At 41.2% G+C, this 24,870-nt stretch overlaps 1 protein-coding gene across 1 annotated transcript in view; it reads right to left on the bottom strand.

Annotated features, from left to right (window-relative positions):
* LOC133756039 (cytochrome b5 reductase 4) overlaps positions 1-15,736 on the bottom strand; it is a 105,878-nt gene extending 90,142 nt beyond the window's left edge. Inside the window, exons 1-2 of the mRNA XM_062186445.1 lie at positions 15,535-15,736; positions 10,987-11,140 (exon numbers count right to left, since the gene is read on the bottom strand). Coding sequence (XP_062042429.1) covers positions 10,987-11,140; positions 15,535-15,609 — 229 coding nt within the window. The 5' untranslated portion in view covers positions 15,610-15,736. The remainder of the gene's footprint in view (positions 1-10,986; positions 11,141-15,534) is intronic.
* Positions 15,737-24,870: the final 9,134 nt, after the last annotated feature.

Genomic DNA, 24,870 nt, shown 5'->3' with positions numbered 1-24,870 from the left:
AGTGAACCAGCAGATGGAGGACCTCTCTCTCTCTCTCTGCCTCTCCTCTCTGTGTAACTCTTTCAAGTAAAATAAATAAATCTTTTTTTAAAAATATACTACAAAGCTATAGCAAATAAAATAGTATTGGCATAAAAACAGACACATAGACCAATGGAAGACAATTGAGGGCCTAGAAGTAAACCTACATATCTACAGCCAACTAACTGCTCTTTGACAAAAGCACTAAAAACATGCACGGGAGAAATGACAATCTTTTCAACAACAAGGCTGATAAAATTGGATATCAATGCAAAAGAATGAAACTAGACCTTATTTCTTCCCACGTACAAAAAAAAAAAAAAATCAACTCAAATGGATTGAACACCTAAATGTAAGAACCGAAATTATGAAAACTACCAGAGAAAGATAGAGGAAACATGTCAGGATACTGGATTGGCAAATAAATCTTGGATAATATTCCAAAAGCACAGGAAGCAAAAGCAAAAAGGACAAATGGGATTGCATCAAAATAAAAAGCTTCTGCACAGCAAAGGAAAAAATCAACAGAAAACCTACAGAATGAGAGACAATATTGCAAACTATACATTTGAGAAGCTGTTAATAACCAGAACATATTAGAAACTCAAACAACTCAATAGCAATGACACAAATAATCCGCTTTTAAAGTGGGTAATAGATCTAAATAGACATTTTTCAAAGAAAGACACACAAATGGCCAAGAGTGGTCAACACCACTAATCACCAAGGAACTACAAATCAAAACCACAGTAAGAAGGGCCGGCACTGTGGCGTAGTGGGTGAAGCTGCCGCCTGCACTGCCGGCATCCAATACAGGCAACAGTTCAAGTCCCCACTGCTCAACTTCCAATCCAGCTATGGCCTGGGAAACAGTAAAAGATGGCCCAGGTCCTTGGGCCCCTGCACCCATGTGGGAGACCCGGAAGAAGCTACTGGCTCCTGGCTTCGGATAGGTGCAGCTCTGGCCATTGTAGTCATCTAGTGAGTAAAAAAGCAGATGGAGGACATTTCTCTCTCTCTTTCTCTCTCTCTGCCTCTGCCTTTCTGTAATTCTGCCTTTCCAATAAATAAATAAATAAATCTTAAAACACACACACACACACACAGTAAGATATCACCTCACTCCAGTGAGGATGTATTAACAAAACAACAAAAGTAAGTGCTAAGGAGGATGAAGATGTACAGAAAAAGGAACTCTTGTACACTGCTGACATAAATTAGTTCAGCCATTGTGGAAATTAACACAGAAATTCCTTAAAAAATTAAAAATAGAACCACTTTATGATACAGCAATCCCTTTACTGAATAAATATTTAAAGGAAATAAAATTAGATGTCAAAAAAATATTTGCTCCATCATGCTTATTACAGCAGAATTCACAGTACCCAAAAAATGGAAATAATCTAAATGTTCATCAACTGATAAATGATAAGGAAAATATAGGACACAATGGAATACTAGTCAGTCTTAAAAATTTTTTTAAAAATCCTGTCATTTGCATCAACATGGATGGAAGTGAAGATCTTTATGTTTAATGAAACAAGTCAGACTCAGATAGGCAAATACAATGTGATCCCACTCATTTGTAGAATCTAAAGAAAAAGGTGATATAGATGTTAAAAGTATAATGGTAGCTACCAGAGGCTACTGAACTACTGCACCTAAGGGAAAACATACATTCTGTTTCCTGTAACCCTCTTTACACAAAATTTTTGCCAACCAATCATTGAATAACCCAGTTTAATGTGTTTCTGTTAAAAGGTATCTTATTTGGTACATGTATATTATTCATTCATGAACACTGAACTCAGAGTCATCGGCACTGTAACTCTTAAGTAAAACCTATCTTCTCCATAAGGTATACCATAAGCATTCTTATGTCAGCACTTCAGTATCCTTGACAGCCATTTCAAACAGCAAAATCACCAACAAAGACACAAAAATATGAAATACATGACACTGGATTGTGAAAGACACTTTATAGCACTTCTCTCTCTGTCTCTCCTTCTGTCTTTAATTCTGCCTCTCAAATAAGTAAAAAAAGAAATCAAAGTGTGTTTATTTCTAAGTCATAAATGAAGTACATTAAATACTATTTGGAGTACCTAATCTGACAATTTTTTTAAAAAAGAGCCATCAATCCTTTGACTGTAATCAACTTTTTCAAAACACTTTATTTAAGTACACGATCACTGAGTATCAGGCCACACATATCCCTCACCCTCACTAAGATCATAGGCTATACCACGCTGCCACATGACGATTTCATCACGTAATACATCATTACTAACACTGATTACATACTGAAATAAAATATACCATACAGCCTGATTTAAGCTCTTCAGAGCTCTCAGGAATAAGTGATTTATTTTCTTCCCCCGAAAGAAATCTTTCATTTAAGGAATACAAACTTCATGCATTTCATTAGTACAACTTTTGGAATATAGTGATTCTTCTCAACATACCCACCTTCTCACCCACACTCCGACCCCTCTTCCTCCTCCCTCTCCCATTCCCAGTCCCATTCTCCACTAAGATCCATTTTAAATTAACATTTTACACAGAAGACCAACTCTATGCTAAGTAAAGAGTTCCACAATTTGCACACACACACACACACACAAAAACTGTTCCTCAACAATCAAGACAAGGACTGTTCAAAGTCACTGCATCTGAAGTTAATTAACTGAAGTTAATTTCACTTTTTTTTTTATAAACTTAATAACTTTAAAGAAGCACCAAAGAGTGATACATCTTTTGTGAGCATTTAGACATAATTATAATACAGCTCTTTGAGGGCAGAGGTCCTGCATAGGAAGTTAGTACACAGTGAGTCCAGTTGTAAATTTAACAATTAATACTCTTATATATGGTATCAGTAATCACCTGAGGCTCTTGACATGAGCTGCCCAGGCTATGGAAGCCTTTGGAACTCACGAACTCCGTCAATATTTAGACAAGGCCATAAGCAAAGTGGAAGTTCTCTCTTTCTTCCCTTCAGAGAAAAGAACCTCCTTCTTTAATGTCCACTTCTTTGTATTAGGGTCTCACCTACTAAGGTCCTTCTTGTAGGACATTTTTTGCCTCACTGTTCTGGCTTTCTATGCCTGAAATGCTCAAATGGGCTTTTCAGTCAGACCAGAATGCCTTACAACTAATTCTGAGGTCAGAGTACTATTTAAAGCAATTGTCATTGTGTGAGTCTGTTGTGTGGACTCCTTCCCATGTTGAAGGTTTCACTCTTTTTTTAATTACATCTATTATTATTACTAGACACTTAATCCTATCCATATGACTACTTTAACACTTAAGATGGTATTTTTACCATCAAGCTTAAGGGGCTTTGGGATCCCATGGCAAGTTTTTAAACTGTACCCTTAGAAGTAAGTCCACAGGAATGTATGCAGAACTATGAAGATTTACAGTTACAAACTTCATACACTGAATAATTACAACTTTAGGAACATGCTGATTCTTCCCAAAGTGCCCACCCTCCCACTCCTCTTCCACCTCCCTCTCTTATTCCCACTTTTATTTTTTACTAAGATCTATTTTCAAATGACTTATTCACATATGTTTAACTATGTTAAGAGTTCACTGGCCAGCGCCGCAGCTCAATGGGCTAATCCTCCACCTGCGGCACCGGCATACTGGGTTCTAGTCCCGGTTGGGGCGCCAGATTCTGTCCCAGTTGCCCCTCTTCCAGGCCAGCTCTCTGCTATGGCCCGGGAGTGCAGTGGAGGATGGCCCAAGTCCTTGGGCCCTGCACCCCATGGGAGACCAGGAGAAGCACCTGGCTCCTGGCTTCGGATCAGCATGGTGCGCCGGCCGCAGTGGCCAATGGGGGGTGAACCAACAGAAAAAGGAAGATCTTTCTCTCTCTCTCTCACTGTCCACTCTGCCTGTCAGAAAGAAAAAAAAAAGTTCATGGCTGGCACCGCAGCTCAATAGGCTAATCCTCCGCCTGTGGCGTCGGCACACCAGGTTCTAGTCCCGGTCGGGGCGCCAGATTCTGTCCCGGTTGCCCCTCTTCCAGTCCAGCTCTCTGCTATGGCCCGGGAGTGCAATGGAGGATGGCCCAAGTCCTTGGGCCCTGCACCCACATGGGAGACCAGGAGAAGCACCTGGCTCCTGTCTTTGGATCAGCGCGGTACACCGGCTGCAGCGCGCCAGCCACAGCGGCCATTGGGAGGTGAACCAACGGCAAAGGAAGACCTTTCTCTCTCTCTCTCTCTCACTGTCCACTCTGTCAAAAAAAAAAAAAAAAAAGAGTTCAACAAATAATATGAAAAAAAAAAAAAAAACTGTTCCTCAAGTCAAACCAAGGGCTGTTCAAGTCACTGTTTCTCAAAGTATCAATTTCTCATCTACAGACTGCCTTTTAGGTGCTCTATTAGTGATCACAGGTCAGAGACAACATTTGGTATTTGTCCCTTTGGGACTGGCCTATGTCACTAGTATGATGTTTTCCAGATTCATCCCCTTTTTTTAAGTGACCAGATTTCAGTTTTTTTAATTACTGTGTAGTATTCCGTGGTGTACATATCCCATATTTTTTTTATCCAGTCTTCAGTTGACAGGTATTTGGGTTGATTCCTTGTTTTAGCTTTAATGAATTGAGCTGCAATACACATGAGGGTGCAGATAATTCTTTCATATGCTGATTTCATTTCCCTTGGGTAAATTCCCAGGAGTGGGATGGCTGGGTCATATGGTAGGTCTATACTCAGATTTCTGAGGTATCTCCATATTGTCTTCCATAGTGGCTTTACCAGTTTACATTCCCACCAACGGTGGATTAGGGTACATCTTTCCCTACATCCTTGAGAGCATTGTTGATTTCTGTATGAAAGCCATTCTAACTGGAGTGAGATGAAACCTCATTGTGGTTTTGATTTGCATTTCCCTGATGGCTAGTGATCTTGAGCATTTTTTCATGTGTCTATTGCCATTTGGATTTCTTCTTTTGAAAAATATCTGTTTAAGTCCTTTGACCATTTCTTAACTGGGTTGTTTGTTTTGTTGTTTTTGAGTTTCCTGAGCTCTTTATATATTCTGGTTATTAATTCTTTATCAGTTGCATAGTTTGCAAATAATTTCTCCCATTCTGTCAGCTGCCTCTTTACTTTCCTGAGTGTTTCTTTTGCAGTACAGAAGCTAATCAATTTGATGTAATCCCATTTGTTAATTTTGGCTTTGACTGCTTCTGCCCCTGGGGTCTTTTCCAAGAACTCTTTGCCTGTGCCAATAGGATAAATGATTTAAATGTTTGCTTTTCAAAACTTCATGTTTGTAAATCACCTTACTTCTTCTCAGAGGAGAGAAATAATAAAGGAGAAAACTACAAAAGCATGAATGAATGGTAAATTCAACAAAGATTTTGAAAAGCAAAACACTTCCCCAACCCATCACTTCAAAATTCCAATTAACTACTATTGTACTACAACAAAGTTATGTACTTCATAGAAAACAGTGAAAATTATCAAACCACAAACTCCAAAGATCTTAGAAACCATTCCAGGCTAATGCCTACAATGTAGTTTCACACTTTGCAGCCTACTGACAGCCAAGTGGTCTTTTTCACCATCATTTTTAGGAATGTGACTGACCTCAGCACACATGAGCATGCAGCAGAACTGCTAATCGATGCTCAAAAAAGAAAACAGGGGGTCAGCATTGTGGCACAGTGGTTTAAGCCTCTCCTGAAATGCCAGCATCCTATACGAGAGCCAGTTCGAGTCCTGACTGCTCCACATCCAGGAAGTAGCCTGGGTAGGGCAGTGGATGATGGCCTAAGTGTTTGGGCCCCTGCAGTCACGCAGGAGACCCAGAAGTAGTTCCAGGCTTCTGGCTTCAGCATAGCCCAGCCCCAGCCAATGCAGCCATTTTGGGAGTGAACCAGTGAACTGGAAGACCTCTCTCCTGTCTCTCCTTCTCTCTCTTTCAAATGAACAAAATTATCCTTTAAAAAAAAAAATGAGAGAGAGAAAATAGTCCTGAAAATATAAGCTACAAAACCCCACACTCAGTCATATATTTTCTAAGATTTATCAAAGAGATAATTTTTTCATCCTTATCAGTTGAATTCAGATTTGATCTAAAAATGAGGCATTTGTTAGAAAATGAAGAATGTAATGTTTTCACAAAGAAAAAAAAGAAATTATACTATGAAACCACGCTTCCCCATGCTACAGTTTTGATCAAAACTTGGCACAGGGACAGGCATTTGGCATAGCCATTATGATGCTTATGGTATCCACATCCCATATCAGAGTGCCTGGGTTCAAATCCTGCCTCTGCTTATGATCCAGCTTCCTGTTAATGAGCACCCTGGAGGCAACAGGTGATGGTTCAAGTCCTGAGTCCCTACCACCCACATAAGAATTTTGGGTTGAATTCCAGGCTCTAGCTTTGGCCTGCCATAGCCTTGGCTCTTGAGGGCGCTTGGGGAGTGAACCAGCAAATTAAAGCACTCTCTCTCTCTCTGCCTTTCAAATAAAATGAAAATTAAAAAAATTTTTAAAAAACCTTGGGTACAGACATTATCACTAATGTTTGAGGCTAAAGGCATACATTCTCCTTACAAGAAGCTTAAATAATATGTGTTTTTTAAGATTTTATTTATTTTATTTGGAAGGTGGAGTTACAGATGGTGAAAGGGAGAGACAGAGAGAAAGGTCTTCCTTCCGTTGGTTCACTCCCTAAATGGCTGTAACAGCTGCAGCTGCACCAATTCGAAGCCAGGAGTCAGGAGCTTCTTCCCAGTCTCCCATGTTGGTGCAGGGGCCCAGGGACTTGGGTCATCCTCTACTGCTTTCCCAGGCCATAGCAGAGAGCTGGATCGGAAGAAGAGCAGCCAGGACTAGTACCAGCACCCATATGGGATGTCAGCACCACAGGTGGAGGATTAACCTACTATGCCACAGCGTCTGCCCCTAAATAATATGTTAAATTAAAATAGGTAAGAAGAAAAGGTGACATTTAGTTATATATTTTCTTTAACTCTCATTTGGAATAATTTTAGAAATGAACAGTCCATTTCATATTCATCCTACTTTCAAATGTCTTTCTCAACATCCTGGTTCAATTCCTTTTCCACTTGATCTTTTATGATTAGATAAATGTTTTCCTTGTCCCATTTCAATTCCCTACACGCACCATCAGATTACTCTCCAAGACACATCTGATCACACTATCCTCACATCCAGATCCCTTCAACAGCTTACAGTGCCATCTAAATGAAGAACACATTTCATGATCTGGCACAACCCAACTTAACAAATGTTTCCAGTCTTCTTAAAATTTTCCAACAGTTAACCTCAGACTTTTCTGTGTCTGTTCCTTTATTTAGACACTTCTGTCTACTTGGATGATCCCCTCACTCCATTTCCTGTTGAAATACTGTCCCCTGCTTCAAGGTTTATCTCTACCACAGAAGCATCCCTGACTGTTATAAGTCATGTGTCTCCCCATCTTCAATATGATATTACTTTCTTTGTGGCCCTTCATTCAGCCTATTATCTAATAATCATTTACCTCATACCAAGGGCAAGGTCTAAATTGCATGCTTCTTGAGAAAAGAAGAAAGAAACAAAAGACATTTATATTGCTTTGCAAAAGTGGGGAAAAGTCTTCCTATTGATAGAGTAGAACACATTTCCAAGAACTTTTTCACAATTCATAATTAAATCAACAACCTTACCAGAAGTGCTATACATTACCAGAAGATATACAGCGAGGAGCAGAAAAGCATCGTGTCACTTTTCAAACATGGCTAAGCAATCTGTTATCCCCATCAATACATCGTGAATAATAAAGTATAATATATTTGGATAATGCCTCACTAAGACAAGAAGGGTTCACACAAGGGTGTTTTCAGAATTGACTTCCCTACTGCAGAACAGAAATCTGGAATGACTACAGCCTAGGCTAGCTGAGAGATGCTCTTGGAGAATTGACTTCCACGTCACTCAACCTACCAGAAAACACTCAAGCACACTCAAGCGCAGTTGGGAGGTCACTTGGCTCTAGTTACTTGCAAATGATAAACAGGCAGCAGGGAGGGTATTAAAACTCCTATTAAATGGCAAAAGGGGCTTTCACAACAGATAGAATCCTACTTCCATGTTGCTGGTACTATCTACATTTGTGTGTCTCTGAGGAACTTTTGGGAGTTGCATAGTTGTTCTCTCAGGGAAAAGTGTATTATCATCTGCTGCAAGTTACTATATCCTTTGCCATGAAAATTCCATGCTCTAATTGTTTCTATTATGGGCTGAATTAACTTCTCCACAATTTGTAGGTTGAAGCACTAACCACCAGTAGCTCTGATTCTGACCTTATTTAGATATAGGGTTACTGCAGATATAAAATTAGATAAGGTCACACTGGGGTAGGGTAGATCTCATTGATCCGTGTTTTGTATAAAAATTGGAAACTTCATCACAGGCAAGCATACAAGGAGAATGCCATTTAAAGATGAAGATGAGATTGGGATGATGTTTCACAAGCCAAGGAACTCCAAAGACTGCCGCCAACCACCTAAGGCTAAGCGAGAGGCTTGGGATGGATTCTTCTTCACAGTCCTTGGGTGGAACCAACCCCACCAACACCTTGATCTTAGACTCTTGGCCTCCAGAACTGTGAGACCATAAATGTCTGTTGTTTAAGCTATGCAGTTTGGGAAATTTGATGTGGTCATCATAGGGAACCTATGAAGTGTCTCCTGGGGTCTTTCCATGTATCATATCAACAGTTCCATGACAACCACACACCTCTTTAAGTAACAAAACTTCTTAAAAATAAGTGTTATATTCACTCAACAAACATGTGGCCTCACTGTGCAGCCACTAAGCACAGAGTACTCAGACAGACTGACATGGTCCCTGCCTTCATGCAGGATACAGCATAATGAGGATAGCTGACAACAAACCATAATTAGACAACGATAAAATTATAATTGTATAATAGTAAAATGACATAGTTTCTTTCCTCTGTAAACAGAGGACGGATTGCACATTCGGTAGAGTGGTTAAGACACAACTGGGAAGCCCACATCCCATATCAGAGTGACTAGATTCAATTCCTGGCTATGTTTCAGATTCCAGCTTTCTGCTAATACACACTGTGGGAAGCAGTAGGTGATGGCTCAAGTACTTGGGTTTCTGACACCCATGTGGGAGAGCCAGTTTAAGTTCCTGGCTTTTCCTTCAACCTGTCTGAGCTGTTACTGACATTTGGGGAGGGAACCAGTGGATGGTCAATCGCATATAAATAGGACTCACTAAATGAAGTCCCTTAGGACTGGACTTGTATCCCTGACCTGACTATGTATCCAGCTCCAGCTCAAAACCAATCAGGAACAAGGAGCATTCCCCAAACTGCACATATGTCCAACAGTCAAGGGCAACCAATATGTGACCTTCCTGGAGTGGCAGCAATGAGAAACAACACCAATTTTGAGCATGTAATGTATAAAAAAAACCAACTATGCTTGTACAGTACACTGAGCCAGGCGCAAACCAAAATGTGCTGTGCAAAGGGGAATGATGCAGAACTTCAAGAAAGGTACAGACTAAAGTGTCATATGCTGAGAGGGAACCATCACATCTTCCCAGTCCCACAAAGGCACCTGTTCAGCTTCCAGTGGTGAGCCACTTGGAGGAAACTCTTTCCACCATACTGTATCCATAAGCCCCCAGAAAACTTTGTCTTCGCACACTGGTCTCTTGTCTTTACAGGTGAGCAAATATGAGGTAACAGTGGAAGCTCTGTCTCTTTCTCTCTCTCTCCCTCTCATTCTGCCTCTCTGAATCTTAAATTGATGAAAATAAATAAATAAGTAAATTTTAAACAGAGGACAGCAGATATATTTAATTGTGTCTAGATAACTCCAGACCATCACTATAGAAGCTCACTGTAGTTTGATGCCTTTCTTTGTTTTTGCTCCTATTTTTGACACCATAGTTTCGGCTACTATCAGGTCATGCTTTTATCTTCCTGTCCCTCTGCTCACTTCCTCCAATATGCTCATTTCTCAATGGAAGTTCTCATTTACTATGTAACAAAAAAGAAAAAAAAAATCCTACAAATGAGAACTGAAGACTTAGCTTTAATTCTTTCCAAGTTTTAAGTTTTCAAAGATTTTTTTTCCCCAATAGGATTCTGGCACAAGCTCGGTGGTGGAAAGTTATTCTACATAAACTAGGAGTTACTGAGTAAGTTTACTATATTATTTTGGCATTAACTTGCCTGGAAAATATTCATATCCTTTCAAAGGCAATGAAATGCAGGAATACTAGAAAAAAATTTTCATTTCAGAAATTCAACTTTCGGCATCAGAATACAAATGGTTACTTAAGGAATAAATACTAATTTAAATCAGAATTATATCATTTATAATTATGAAATATAATTGAATATATATCAAAATTATCATTTATTATATAATGTATAAAAAATACACGGCATGTGGGGGCCGGTGCTGTGGCACAGAAGGTGAAAGCCCCAGTCTGAAGCGCAGGCATTCCATATGGGTGCCAGTTCAAGTCCCAGCTGCTCCACTTCCAATCCAGCTCCCTGACAACACACCTGGGAAAGCAGTGGAGGATGGCCCAGGTACTTGGGCCCCTGCACCTATGTGGGAGATGTGAAGCCTGGCCCCTGGCTTCAGACTAGCTCAGCTCCAGCCATTGTGGTGATTTAGGGAGTGAACCAGTGGATGGAAGACCTCTCTCTCTCTCTCTCTCTCTCGCTCTCGCTCTCGTTCTGTCTCTGTCTCTGTCTCTCTCTGTAACTCTTTCAAATAAATAAAATAAATCTTAAAATAATAGTAATAATACAAGGCATGCTTTTGTTATCTAATTGTGAATCATACCACCAAACAACAAAAATAGAGTAAAAATCACATAACAATTGGAAAACCAAGACAAAATTTTTCTGTAGTGTTTAATAAATTCTACCTACCTCTTATGCATATCCAACAGTCATCCTTTTTATTGTGGTTTTTAAGTTCTTCTTCAGTTACTTCAATTAGCCTGCCTTTCAATCCTGTTAAGTCCTTTCCACTTTTGGTCAGTCGAATCCAATCCATAAGACTTCGGCCCTGTTTTAAAGGAACCTAAAAAAAGAAAAAAAGGAAGAAACAAATTTGGTTTCTTCACATTGGTTGCTTCCCTACTGTTTGTCTTCAGCCTACCTTCATGATTCTTAGTCTCACTTAAAAATACAATAAAACTCAAATTTCACAATTCTACGAATCCTCTTATAGCTTTAGGAGGCTGTCAAAATTGTTTTTGCTATACTAGAATTATAAATATAACACTACTTAAAATACCTAGGATCTGAGGAAGAGCTTAGAAATTTGTCACACAAATTTGCACCATAATGGTCTGGTCCCGGTTCTATCCCTAATATTGTATATGTAATAGTCATTAACTCGAACCAAAAACTTTCTTCACCTTTAAAATCGAAACAAGTTTGATAGTAGAGAAGATAAATGATTGGCTAAAACTGATTGTCAATATATATGAGACGTTAGAAATCATCAGGTAGCAATCTGTTTGCTATGAACCCACTGGGAAACAAGGTTTATCAAATATCAGAAAAGTAACAAAACTGTAAAATTATTAAAAGGAGCTGGCAAACAATGGCCAGGCCTACCTTTCCAACATCTTTATATAGCCCTGAGGTAAGAACAGTTTTGACATATGGTAGTGGTAAAGAGACTGAAACCTTCCAAGGCCTTCAGTGCCTAAATAGAGTAGACCCTTATCTGCAGGGATATGTTCCAAAACCCCCAGAGGATGCTTGGAACTGCTGATAGTACTGAACCTTATATATTCTAGGTTTTCCCCAGACATACATTTCTTTTTCCTTTATCATGATTTCATACAGACCATTCATTCTTTCCATAGATGTTAGCAACCTCAGCATGTGATTGTTTTTCTTTCCTTTTTAAGTCAATAATGTTCACCTTTTCATAGGAAGCACATTATGGCTTCTCTTTGGCATATCTGCATGACCAGTATCGTTACTCTTGCATTTGGGACCATTATTGAATAAAATAAAAGTTACTTAAACACAAGGCACTGTGAAACCAAGGCAGTCAATCTGATACTCAAGACAGCTACAAAGTGAATGAAGTCTGTCACATACAGTGTAGATATGCTGAACAAAGGGATGACTCACACAGCAGGAGGGCCAGAGCCAGATTTAACCATGCTATTCAGAATAGTGTACAACCTCAAACTCATGAACTGAAACTTTCCATCTAATATTTTTGGACATTGGTTGACTGCAGATAATTGACACCACAGAAAGCAAAATCAAAGAGAAGGGGAAACAACCATATACTGTACTATCTGGCCCTTAGCAAAAAAAAAAAAAAAAAAAAAAAAGTGTGTCAGTCAACCCCTCCCTGCCTAGAGGATTTACTAACAGGATGGTCTGGGTTCTTGTTTTGTTTTACAAATACATCTTCAAGACTTTTACAACAGAGCCTTAAAGCTTGATATGATTTTAATATGTCCACTGAAAAGCATGCATTGAAAACTGAATTCCCAATACAACAACATTCAGATGTGGGGCCTAATGGGATGTGTTTCAGTCCTGAGAACTCCACACTCATGAATGGATTAATGCTAAATATGAAAGAGACTGAACTGCAGGTTCAATGTCTTGCTCTCTCTCACCAAGTGATGCCCTCTGCAAGGAGATCCTTGCAAATACAGGCCCCTTGACCTTGGGCTTTCCAATCTCCAGAACTGTAAAAAACAAATCTTTGTTCTTTATAAATCACCCAGTCTCAGGTATTTTGTTATAGCAACACAAAATCGACCAAGAGGTATTTCTTGTATTTTATCCAGTTAAGATTACCTACTGGAAAATTTTCCATACATCTCTAAGGAACAGGACTACTGTATAAAAACTGTCTTAACAAGTTCGTAACACAGTACCAGGTCAATATCTAATGTACAGTACACAAATTAAAGGAAGATTATAGATCTTACTCTTCTGTTTTAGGCATCCATTTTTCTTCCAAATTCTATCTCATCAATCTACAACATCCCATTCTGATCATCACAGAAACTGTGCCTCTTATGAGTAACGAATAAAGTATAAAAAAACAATCTTTCCCATCTCAAACCAAAATCACTGTCCCTCTCCATTCCATAATCCACAAGGTAATCTTTTGGAATGAAAATCTAGTCAGTGCTATGGTGCAGCAAGTTAAGCCAACACCAGCAACACCAACATTCCATAGGAGTGCTGCTTGAGTCCTGGCTGCCCCGCTTCCGATCCAGTTCCCTGCTAATGTGCCCAGGAAAACAGCAGAAGATGGTCCATGTTCTTAGGCCCCTGCCACCCACATGGGAGACCCAGATGGAGTTGGAGGCTTCTGATTTCAGCCAGGCCCAGCCCCTGCCATTGTAGCCATTTGGGGAATGAACCAGTGAATGGAAGATATCCCCCTGCCCAACCTCTACTCCATTCTCCCTCTCTTTCTGTAACTCTGCCCTTCAAATAAATAAATAACTCTTTTAAAAAATCTAATCATGGACACTGTTTGATCCAACTGCTTCCAACATTACCTTATAATAATGTCGTTATATTCTCTAGTAGTTTATCAGATCTTTCACAATCTGGTCAATTTTCCTTTACTAGATACAAGTTTTAACTTTTTCATATTATATACTTTAGTCAAAGGAGAGCTGATTTTTTTTTAATATTTATTTATTTGAAAGGCAAAAGTTATAGAAAGAAAAGCAGGTAGAGAAAGTAGTCTTCCATCCACTGGCTCACTCCCCAAATGGCTGCAACAGCTGAGGCTGGAACAGGCAGAAGCCAGGAGCCCAGAGGACTTGGGCCATCTTCCGCTGCTTTCCCAGGTGCATTAGCAGGACCTGGATCAGAAGTAGAGCAGCCAGGATTCAACTGGCGCCCATTTGGGATGCCGGCACTACAGAGAGCAGCTTAACCTGCCATGCCACAGTGCCGGCCCCAAATTGATTCTCTGATAGCTATCAAGCACCTATTTATAAGTACAAATTTCTCTACCTGGATTAACCTCACCAACTCATTATTTCTCCAGAAGTCTTCTCTCACCCCCACACATTTTGCGGTCGGGATGGTTATGGTACTCACCTTTACCACCACCACCTGTTACTTCTGCCTTTGCCTTTAAGTTTTTGCCTTTAAATGGATGCTGAGAATATGGTTGGGGTTTTAATGGAGAGCAGTAACTCATATTCTAATTCAGAGATTTTTCTCTGGAAAGGTTCTATTAATCTGTCAAGTATGTATTTTAAAGAGAGAAACAGGTCAAACCTCAGGGAGGACACATAATGGATGGCTTGTATGGTAGAACAGCAGCAAAAAAATGATATGTCACAGCCAGAATCACATCACAAATAAGCCCAGATAGTAAGGCAACACTTCACAGCCAGTTTTATTTTCTAAGTGGGAATAATTCATAGTATCACTGTGAGGATTAAACGAGATAATCCACGTAAAGCACTCAGAACATACATCAATAAACAAACCCATTTATTATTAGTAATAGTATTATATTTAGGATTAAAGACCTGTGAAAAGCTAATGAAAGCCAGAGATCCCTGAACCCTTATTTTGATCTAGGATCAGAACTCTAGGTCTAAGTGAAGAATAATAATAAAATCGATGAGTGTACCAAATGATGCTGATGCTAAGGGTTCAGAAACCTCAAGCACAGGTCTCAAAAACAAAACAGGCAGGTGTAGTAACACAATGAGAAACTAACAAATAACTGAAGTGAGCAACATTCACCTTGCAATTTCTTGGTAAACTTTGCAAATATAGAATACACCTGTAACACTTGTTGCTAACAGTAACTACGCTCAAGAAAAACTCAAGAGAAGTATATTTAATGTCAAAGTCAGCCAGTGGGATCAGCAGAAAAGGCAGTGGAGAAACAGTTACCGGAGAAAGAAAGGCAGTGTGACTTTAGAACTGTTCGGAAGTTTGTGGACAACTGCCCCTGCTTCTCCAATCTCCTCTAAGAGTCCCCATCCTTACAGGGATGGCCACTGTCGCTACTGCACAGCTTTTCCCTTTCTCTAGGGAACCCACATCACTCCCAACTCTGGACAGTGAAGAACAAAGGGCTGCAAAGGAGGATAGATTGAGGGAAGAAACCCAATACTGAGTAGCTACAATGCGACAAGCTCAGTGCATGGTCCCCTCATTCAGATCTGAATTCAAATAGCGGGAAAGGACTTGGAGCTGACAGAGCGCGACTAACGGACGAGAAGGAAGAGTGGCTAGCAGGTGAGAAGCAAGGAGGTTCTAGGAGTTCGAGGACTGGAGACGCCCCAGGATCAGAGAGAGGTCGGCAGCAAAGGCAGGAGAGCATGATGGCTACAAAGTGGCACAGGAGGTGGGAGAGGGCGTGACAGCAGCTAACAGACCGTGCAGGAACGCAGAACGCCGGCGGAAGGCGAGCTCCGGGTTAGGCTGGCCGTGCAGCTCGCTTACCTTGCTACGCCTCCCAGAGGCGATGCGTTGCTGCGAGCTGGAGGCCGGGAAGGACTGGGAAGGGACGTTGAGCATCCTGGACCCTGTCCCGGGCCCTGCCCGGGGTGCGCCGCCGGATAAGCTCGTTCTGGGGCTCAACTCTCAGAACAGTACTCCCGCTCCGGCTCTGCGGCCGGGCAGAGGCCAAGCCCCCGACCCACTTCCGGGGTCACCGGGGGTGAGCCACGCCATGACGCAGCACGTCCGCGAGGGGCGGGGCCAAGGGGACGGCGGGAACGCCGGCGGAGGTGGAACCGGGGAAAGTACGCATGCTCAGTTACTCTTGCGTCCAGAACTTCAGCACTAGAGGGAGGTGACAGCTATTTCGTGGAAGTCTTAAGACAGTGAAGCTGTTCCTTAGCCCTGGTGCTGACCAGGTCTGAGTACTCAGAATGCCAGTGTCTGTCCATGGTAAGCAGTACCACCACACTACTTGGAATACAGAAATAAAATAACACCATAAAAGCATTATGATTGCTCTGAAATTCTCCCTAGGCTGTGCAAGGAGAACCTCACACCTTTAAGTGCCAAGGTATCGAGTGCTGACAGCCAGCACTGGGTGTAAGAAGAAAACTTCACTTTTCAGTAAAATATGTGAGTAAATCTCCTCCTGCCCTTTGTATCTGCTCAGAAATTCCTCTTCCTCGTGTAACCTCCCATCTTCCCTGGAAGTTGCAGCTCACCCCTAACTGATGTTGATCACATCAAGCAGATCTGGTCTGGATGCCATCCCTGCCCTTAATGACTGAGCCGAGTTATGCCAAGTTACTTTGCTATCGTAAAGCCTCATGCTCCCCATCCGCACAATGGCCAGAGTAAAGGGTCATATGTAAACTATAGTGCAGTGCCTGGCTAACCGTAGGTACTCAACAAATGGCAGTGGACCTCTGTACTACTCCAACATATTCATGAGATAAGCACAAACACTGTGAAGGGAAATACAAGTCCCTAATGCTCAAAGTCCAGATGGGTGGCCTGCTGCATTTTGTGTACACACACACAGACCCTGAGAATAGAATTCAATAAAAGAAGCTTTTAAGAGGAGATACATAAATAACCTTCCTCATGATCCTTTCACTAACTTTGCCTGCTGAACAGATCTTCATGGTTGAAACCTTCTCCATTACAATTACCTAGTCCATAAAATGCCTGGAAATCAAAGTTGTTTGTAGTGCCTTTTATATTAGAATGTGGCAGGAATTTGATGCAGTGATTACATGCCATTGGGGTACCCACATCCCATACCAGAGTACCAGCTCCTCCCCACCCCATGCAGTTTTCTCCCTGCTACCTTTGTGGGAGACCCAGACTGAGTTCCTGGCTCCTGGCATCTGCCAGGCCCAGCTCATGCTCACTCTCTCTCCAAAATCAAATAAAAATAAATAGGAATGAAGAGTGTGCCACTGTATGTGACCACTCATTAAGAAGCATTACTTAGCCAGCTAATCACCTCTGACCTTCATCTCTACCCATTAATATTCTGAAATGGTAAAGAAATATTACTTGCGATTGGAATGCCTACTTTGAAAAGACTGTATGTATGCTAAAAAGAACTTCATAACCATGTTATACTACATTACTTTGGAAATCGTTGTTTTCTCCCATTAAGTGGTGATGCATTCATCTACAAGTATCTAGGAGAAAAACTCACTATGGATTTCACTTCCCATGAGAAAAAAATTACATGGGAATATCAAAAGCAAGGAACTAAAGCAAAGGAAATGTGATAATATTAAAGATTGTTTCATAGCTGCCAAATTCCTTAGCTCTTCCTTGGGCAAAAATTAGAAAATACTATCAAATTCTGGCCTTTAGACTCCATGTAAAATATTCCATTTAAATGTTGTTTTAATTCTGGGGATTCCTCATACAGTATGATACATACTGAACACCAACGCTATGAATGTACTTCAAAAAATTCACTGAAAATGGAATTAAAATTTAAGTTTATTTTGGTACAAAAATGATTTCTGAAATCCATGCACATGAGTATTTTGTTACTGAATTTAAGGATAGCAGAATTATTACAAGAGTTACTTTATTCACTTATTTAAAATTCCTAAAATTTAAGAGCCCTAAGATTGATTCCCTTTCTCAGTTATAATGATTTAAAGTGTTTTCCACCAGCTTCTAGCAAGAACATAGTAATAAGCGTGTGACTGATAAAATAAGGTTATTTTCACTATTATCTAGTAAGACAATATTAATATTTAACCACATTATCCAACAGGGACCAGCAGCACACAGCTGATGTTACAGGTCCAGTCTTGAAAATTAAATACTATAATTTGCAAAATTGTAACTCAATTTGTAATTTAATGAACACACCAAAGTTATAGTTTGCAAACCATAAATGTTATACAACTAAGATATTTATAGCATCTTTTTAAAATTCAAACATTTAATTCTAGTGTAGGGATTTTAAAAAGGCCACACTACCATAGTAATAAAATATTCCATTTTATTAATAGTTTATATACAAATAAATTAGTTTGAAAGGATTATAATACATTTGTACACTAAATTTAAATCTTGTAACCTTGAATGTCATCAAAAGTAACTAATCAGATTGATTTTCACAGGTCAGTTCCTCAATTTCATCTTCACTATCTGAATCTTCATAAAATGAAATTGTGGCTTGAATTGGAAAATTTTTCAGAAGAGCTTCTGCTTCTTGATATAAGTAATCATAACACTTTGATCTGGGCCAAAATAGTCTGAAAAAAGTAGACAACATATTATGCTTTATTTTTTCCACACACAGACTCCTTACACTCATGAAATAGTGAAATTTCAAGAGCTCCATATATTTAACAACTGATGTATGCAATTGCATCATGGAGTTTACTTACTAAATTGTCAACAACTGGCAGACTTTAAAATTTTATCCAAGCTGAAGCTATAAAGGTATAAAATCAATGTTTAGCTTACTTCAATAATTATGGATATATTTAGTCTTGACAAATATACAACAAGGTCTACTTTCAACTTCTAGGTCATTTGAAAAAAGAATCCTACCACTAAACCAGAACTTCTGATGAATTTATAAACTTTAAAAAGATGACAAAACACTTGTACCTTATACAAAGGTGGAAATTGCCTACTATTTTGCTTAAAATTCACAGATTAACTCATAGATGTAGCCAATTTAAGTTTATGAAAGTACAAAAAGCCATATTTAAGTTTGTCCATGCACTAACAACTCGAGGTATAGAAAGGCTACCTCTAACTCAGTCTTTATCTGACCTGCCTCTCTTCTCTCCATTCAACTAAATTTAGCAATACAATCCTGAGATATTGAGAAATGATATACATTTCATACATGTAATTTGCATATAAGCATGATTACCTCAGAATTTTAAAAATCTGACAAGTATTAATCTTGCCATCTGGGCCCCTATTGTTTTTCATGCAAGGAAAAGAAAGGAAGAGAGATTGGGCTGAATTACCAACTACAGTGCAGTCATTTTAGCATAGGATAAATTGCCCTGTGTATCCATATAATAGAATGATTTTAACAGAAGTTATATTATGTTCAGTATGTTTCATCTGAAAAGGCAGAAAAATAGGCTATTTAGTTTATAAATGTGTCTAGAATATTCATTGCTAGTTTCTAATTTTGATGCTTATATAAATAACTATTATTTAGTCATTCGATAACCATTATAGTGATTTCTTATGCTAACATAGTAGATAATTCAAAGATAGGTAAATCATGGTCCCATCCAACCCTCAAGAAGTTGACAACTGAATAAAAATAAGAAACATACCAGTCAAAACAGAAATTAATAAAAATTAGATAAAGAGAAATACAATTAAATTGTAACAGTTCAGACAACAAAGGAATGACTCATATAGGAGACATTTTCTAATAAATTTCTGGAACTGTCAAAGCCAAAAAATCCAGTTGAGCTGTTACCACACTCTGCTCAATTCCTCAATGTGAAGCACTTTTCTACCAGGGGCTCCATACTGCCCTGAAATATTGCTGTTCCTATTCTTCTCCGTTGTTGGAGGCTCTCCTCTGCATGCTTGGTAGATGGTGGCCTCTCCTTTAGGGCTTCACTGGGAATGTTCACCCCTCCCTCTACACTCCCTGGAATGACCTGAGCCTCAGCCCCGATTTCCCAACCCACTTCCCATGGGCTCCATGGTCTCTGTGGCTACTTCGGACATTGTGTTGGGGCCCCTGAGTTATGTATGTAGCTCCTACAGATATCTCTATTTGGATGCCCCAAGGGCATGTTAAATATAATAAATAGAAAATTGAGCTCATTTTGCTCCCAAAATCTGTTTCAAGTTCTAATTTCCATTCTCTTAGAACAGCATTCAACTGATAACTAGCCACGAACTTGGGAGCCATTCTGACTTTTTACCTCTCTGTCACCTACCATATCCAATTCATTACAAACCCCACTCTATTTTGCCATCTAAATATTCCTCAAATTCATCCATTCCCCACATCACTCCCAAAGTCCTAGAATGGCTCATCATTTCTCACTTGAATTGGAAGCATTGGCAATAGCTTCCAATCTCGCGTTGCTCTAAGCCTGTACATCATTCCTTAGTGGGTTTTTTTTTTTTAATTTGGAAACATAAATATGACCACACTGCCCTTCTAGATACTCCTTTGGGTAACCACCAATGCCACTTACAGAGTAAAGTGGGTGGTTTCTCAATGCCACGCACAAGATCAAGATAAAGCAAGGTGTTCAGACCTGGCCTCCCACCCCTGCAGCAATGACCACAGCTTCTCACACCCACATTCTATCCCCTTGGATCTCCAGAATTATCCGTGCTGTACCACATCCCTGCATCTCTTTTCCTATGCTGTTCTCTTGGGCCCCACCCCTCAACCATCTGGCTAACTTCTTCAAGACCATCCAGGTAATCACAACCTTGACACATCCGTTCCCTATTCCTCGCTGCTCCCCTTGGCAGGCAGGCACTTAGTTGTAAAGCTGACCAAACTAACCTCCATGACAATGCTTCCCACCTGCTGTATTTTTCCCTACTCTTTCATTATCCCAGGTGGCATGGTAGGAAATTAACATGAATTGGCTACTACTTGCTGTTTATAAACACCTACTTAACACTTAACAGGCATCCTGTAGCTCTGCCTTTAACAGCTCTCTGAAGCGAGCACACTGCAGAATTATTAACTTTTCATCTGAATAAAAGCTATAAGGAATCTCACACAAAGGCTGACTTCATGTGGCTAACAGCAGTAAACTGGGGCCTGTTTGCAGTAAACAGTGAGCTCAAGTAACTTTCCACCCCAATGTGTGATCACCTTTCGTAATCTTAAGGATTTCCATTATATTTCTATGTTCTTTTCTATATCGACTTTGATTTGCTGAGACACTGCAACCGTTAACCCCATTCTTCCTTCTGTTACTTGCAAGGCGGTAACACACACCCTCTGCCTGCTGGGAGCCCAGTTTTATTCAGCCCCTTTGGGATAAACCATGAAACTGTCTTCACAGGTCTAAAATGTCACCTTTGTTTTACTCTAGCATGCACTTGCCCTCTTCGTACTCCTTCAGCACTGACTGCGTGTGCAGGAGCTCCCACACTTCTCATTTCGATGAGTAAGGACCGCCGCGACTGCCACAGGCAGTAACCTTGAAGAAAGCTTGTGCAAGAGAGGAAAACTGCTGAGTGCGGGTGCGGTGCCCTGGGCTCCTCACGGGGCTGGAGGGGGCGAGACCTCCGTGGAGGCTTGACACTCACCTGACTGGGTGTCGATACTGGGAAAGCTTTCCCGAGTCTTCGGTCATTCCGGGGCCACAGGGTACCTGGGGGCAAAAGGAGAGGGATCCCAGTTACCAACCTCCTCGTCTAGAACCTGGAATCGTCCACCGTGCCCCAGGGGATGTGATCCTGTCCCCATACCCCTACCCCAAACCTCCATCCCCCCAAGGCTCCCATTCAGTATTGTCCCACTGCATGGACACCGACAGGGCTACCGGCGGGAGCGATCTTCAGCGAGGGGCAGGCGGAGCGTGCGTCTCCCTCCGAGCCCCGCATCCCCAGCAGCCGTGCAGCCACTGCACCCGCGGAGTCGCGGCTTCCTCACCTCTTCCGCAGGGAGGGGCGGCACCTGCTCCTCTTCCTCGCCTCGGGGTTCCAGCCACGGTCTCCAGAAACCTGCAGGCCTGCGGGATGGAGAACACAAGGTTCGCAAAGGAGACGTGAGCCCGGCCCCGGGAGAAGCCGCCGCGGCGCGCGCGTGGCGGGCTGGGGACCGGGAGCGAGGGGAGGAGCTGGGGCGGCGCGCGCGGGAGGCACGGCGTGGTGGCTGCGCGCAGGGCCGCGCGGAGGGGCCGTACCCCGGGTCCGCGCTCCTGCGCCACGCTGGGCCGTCGAGAGCCCCGGGCACCGGGTGGCGGCTGCGGCAGCGCGCGCGCTCGCAGGCCCCGATCTCCTCAGCGTTCTCCGCCGGCTCCGCGCTCGCTGCGGTCTCCATGGCGCGGTCCGGCTCGGCGCCAGCCGCAGGCATTGCCCGCGGAGCCGAGCTTTTATAAAAGCCCTCGCGGCCTCTGCGCGTGCGGAGCTCTGCGCTCTCTCCGCCCCCTCCCCGCCTAAACAAAAAGGCTGCGCGTGAAAGCTTACCGGGCCCGGCCCCGGGTGTGAACGCGTGCAGCTCCCAAATGGCCGGGGAGGTGTTCAGCCCAGCGAGTGTTAATCGCCGGTCGACACTTGGCTGCGGTGAAAAACAACGTTCGCCCGAGCGGCCAGTTTCCATGTGAAGAGCTTAGGAGGAGATGAAATTAAGCGACTCTACACGTTTTGTGTATTTCTGCAAAAGGGCCAAGTGGCTGGGGATTGCGTGACTCATCCCACGGCTCTTTGACCTTTGGCAAATGCAGCTGGGTTTTCCAAAAAACGGGAGGGGTGCAGACCACATTGAAAGGGAATGGTTTCCCTTCCTCCCTCTGACACTTCTTTTTTTTAAAGGTTCAGTGGTCTCCTTAAGAAAGAATGAATGTTGGGTATTTTGTTTAAAAGTGTATTGATTAATTGGATGCATAGATCTGCCTATAATTGTTTGTAGGTCATTAAAAATTATTGGCAGCAAGAGATGAATTGTGAAAGACTGAGTGTTCCACCAAGAGTGCCAGGGGCGGGAGTCATGTGAGTTGAGCATATAAAACTATTATCCTTATTCGGTAGTTTTGTGATTTTTTTTTTCCCCAACATCTTGTCAGTATCTCTCTGCAATAAGTCTGTATAGCTTGGTCGCTATTTGGCATTTTGTCACGCAGTGATAACTAGAAGATTCTTTTCTGGGGGCAAGGAGTGTCTGAAAGGATAGTGAAATCTGGAAAAACGTATGATGCGATACATAAAAAAGTCTGTGTGTGCCCATAGTCGAACTCGGTAAAAAGTGTTTTGCCTCAAAGGAAAGATGATATATAAATGTTATGTTTCTTCAAAATATTTTACATAATGGAGCAGAACTTTCTTTTGAAAGTTGTGGATTAAAATCATGAACATGAATTATAGTGTCTTGTATTCATTCTGTTACTGTACAGGAAAATAATCCACCTAATTTATACCTAAAGGACTGTACTGATCTACTTGGCAGGAAGGTGAGAGACAATTTGCTTCAGAAATTGAAATCAGTGAGAATGCACACCTAACACAATGTCCTTAAGTTCTTGTTAGATTAAGTAAAATAAAACTTATAAGGTGCTGTTGCAGTGTCAGACATATAGTAAACCATCACCAGATCTTAAACTGTTTTAAAATTATAAGCCCTTTATAGATGTTCAACTATTGAATGAAATCGCATATTATTTCAGTTGCATGAACTTTTTTTTTTAAGATTTTTAATTTATTTATTTGAGAGGCAGAAATACAGAGCATGAGAGAGAGACAGAGAGAAAGGTCTTCCATGTACTAGTTCACTCCCCAAGGCCACAAACAGGGAGAGCTGGGCTAATCCAAAGCCAGGAGCCAGGAGCTTCAAGGAGTTGGGCCATCTTCCACTGCTTTCCCAGACCAGAAGGGACAGCTGGAACAGAAGTGGAGCAGCTGGGACGCAAACCAGCACTCATATGGGATGCTGGCGCCCCAGGCAGAGGCTTAACCTACTATGCCACAACACCAACCCCTTGCATGAACATTTTGAGGTTTTGGAATGTGCTAAATACTGTATGAAATCTAACAGTGAATAAAATACTCCCTCATCCTCGAGGAGGTTAGTCACTACGGTATGTGGCCATTACAATGGTCACATGAACAAGGATCTTTATAAAGTGACCTATTCCTTTTAGACAGAGAAGTGACACACAGGAGACTTAGACATCTCTGTCAGATAACCAGAAAAGCCTATTAGCATAAATAAAACCTAATTTGAGATTTCTAGAAGAATCAAGTAATAAAATCATCCGTGTATGTGGTACAGGAATGGGAGAAGAAGGAACAGGTGATCGCTGGAGCAGAGATGTCACTGAAGACATAGAAAGGGTTTTGACTACTTGCAATCTAATTTGCTGTTCTAGGACATTCCAAATGGATTCTTTAAGCTTTGGTGGACGATTTAAATCAGAAGAGTGTAATGGTCATAGTTTGCATTTTATAAAAATCACTCTGGGAGACACATAGAAGATGAATTTAGGAAAGACTGGTACTGACAACAAGGAGATCATTTCACTGGGGTGGAGAAAGTCTAGCCTGTGGGCCATATAAGGCCTGCAAAATCATTTGTTCTGGCCTGACAAAGCTACTGCAGGCAGGACTCACAATTCAATAAATCTATACCAGGCTAATTTTTCAGTTGATAATTTTTTATGGTCCATGAATGACATAAATATTCAAATGCCCTTTGGTAGACAAAAGGTTCCCGTCCCCTGATTTCAAAGATCATTGCCAATAGTCTAGCCAAGAGGTAATAAATTAGAAAATGTATGCTAGGTATGGTCATGACTGAATAGATTTGACAGACACTTGGGGAATAGAATCTGCAAAACCACCTGAGTCAGTAGCTATGGACAGACATAAAAATGAGGTTTAGCTGTCCTCTGGGGTTTCCAGTCTTAACCGAGGAGAGGACGATGGCACAAAGACAAAGAAAATGGAAAATAGGACAGACAGCAGGTAAGATTTTTTGTTGTTGTTTTATTCTTTTAATGGTACATAGGGAGAACTAATGAATTTGGTTTTAAGTATTGGATCAGAATGGGCTGGATTATACAATACTAACAAATACCTTCAAAGTTCTATAGCCTTAAAACAGCAGAGATTTGTTTCTCATTCATGCTGTACGTCCATTTTGGTTGGTGGGAGATC

This window comes from Lepus europaeus, chromosome 3 (genome assembly GCF_033115175.1).
Source record: "Lepus europaeus isolate LE1 chromosome 3, mLepTim1.pri, whole genome shotgun sequence".
Taxonomy (NCBI): domain Eukaryota; kingdom Metazoa; phylum Chordata; class Mammalia; order Lagomorpha; family Leporidae; genus Lepus; species Lepus europaeus.
This window is presented reverse-complemented; position numbering and strand designations above follow the sequence as displayed.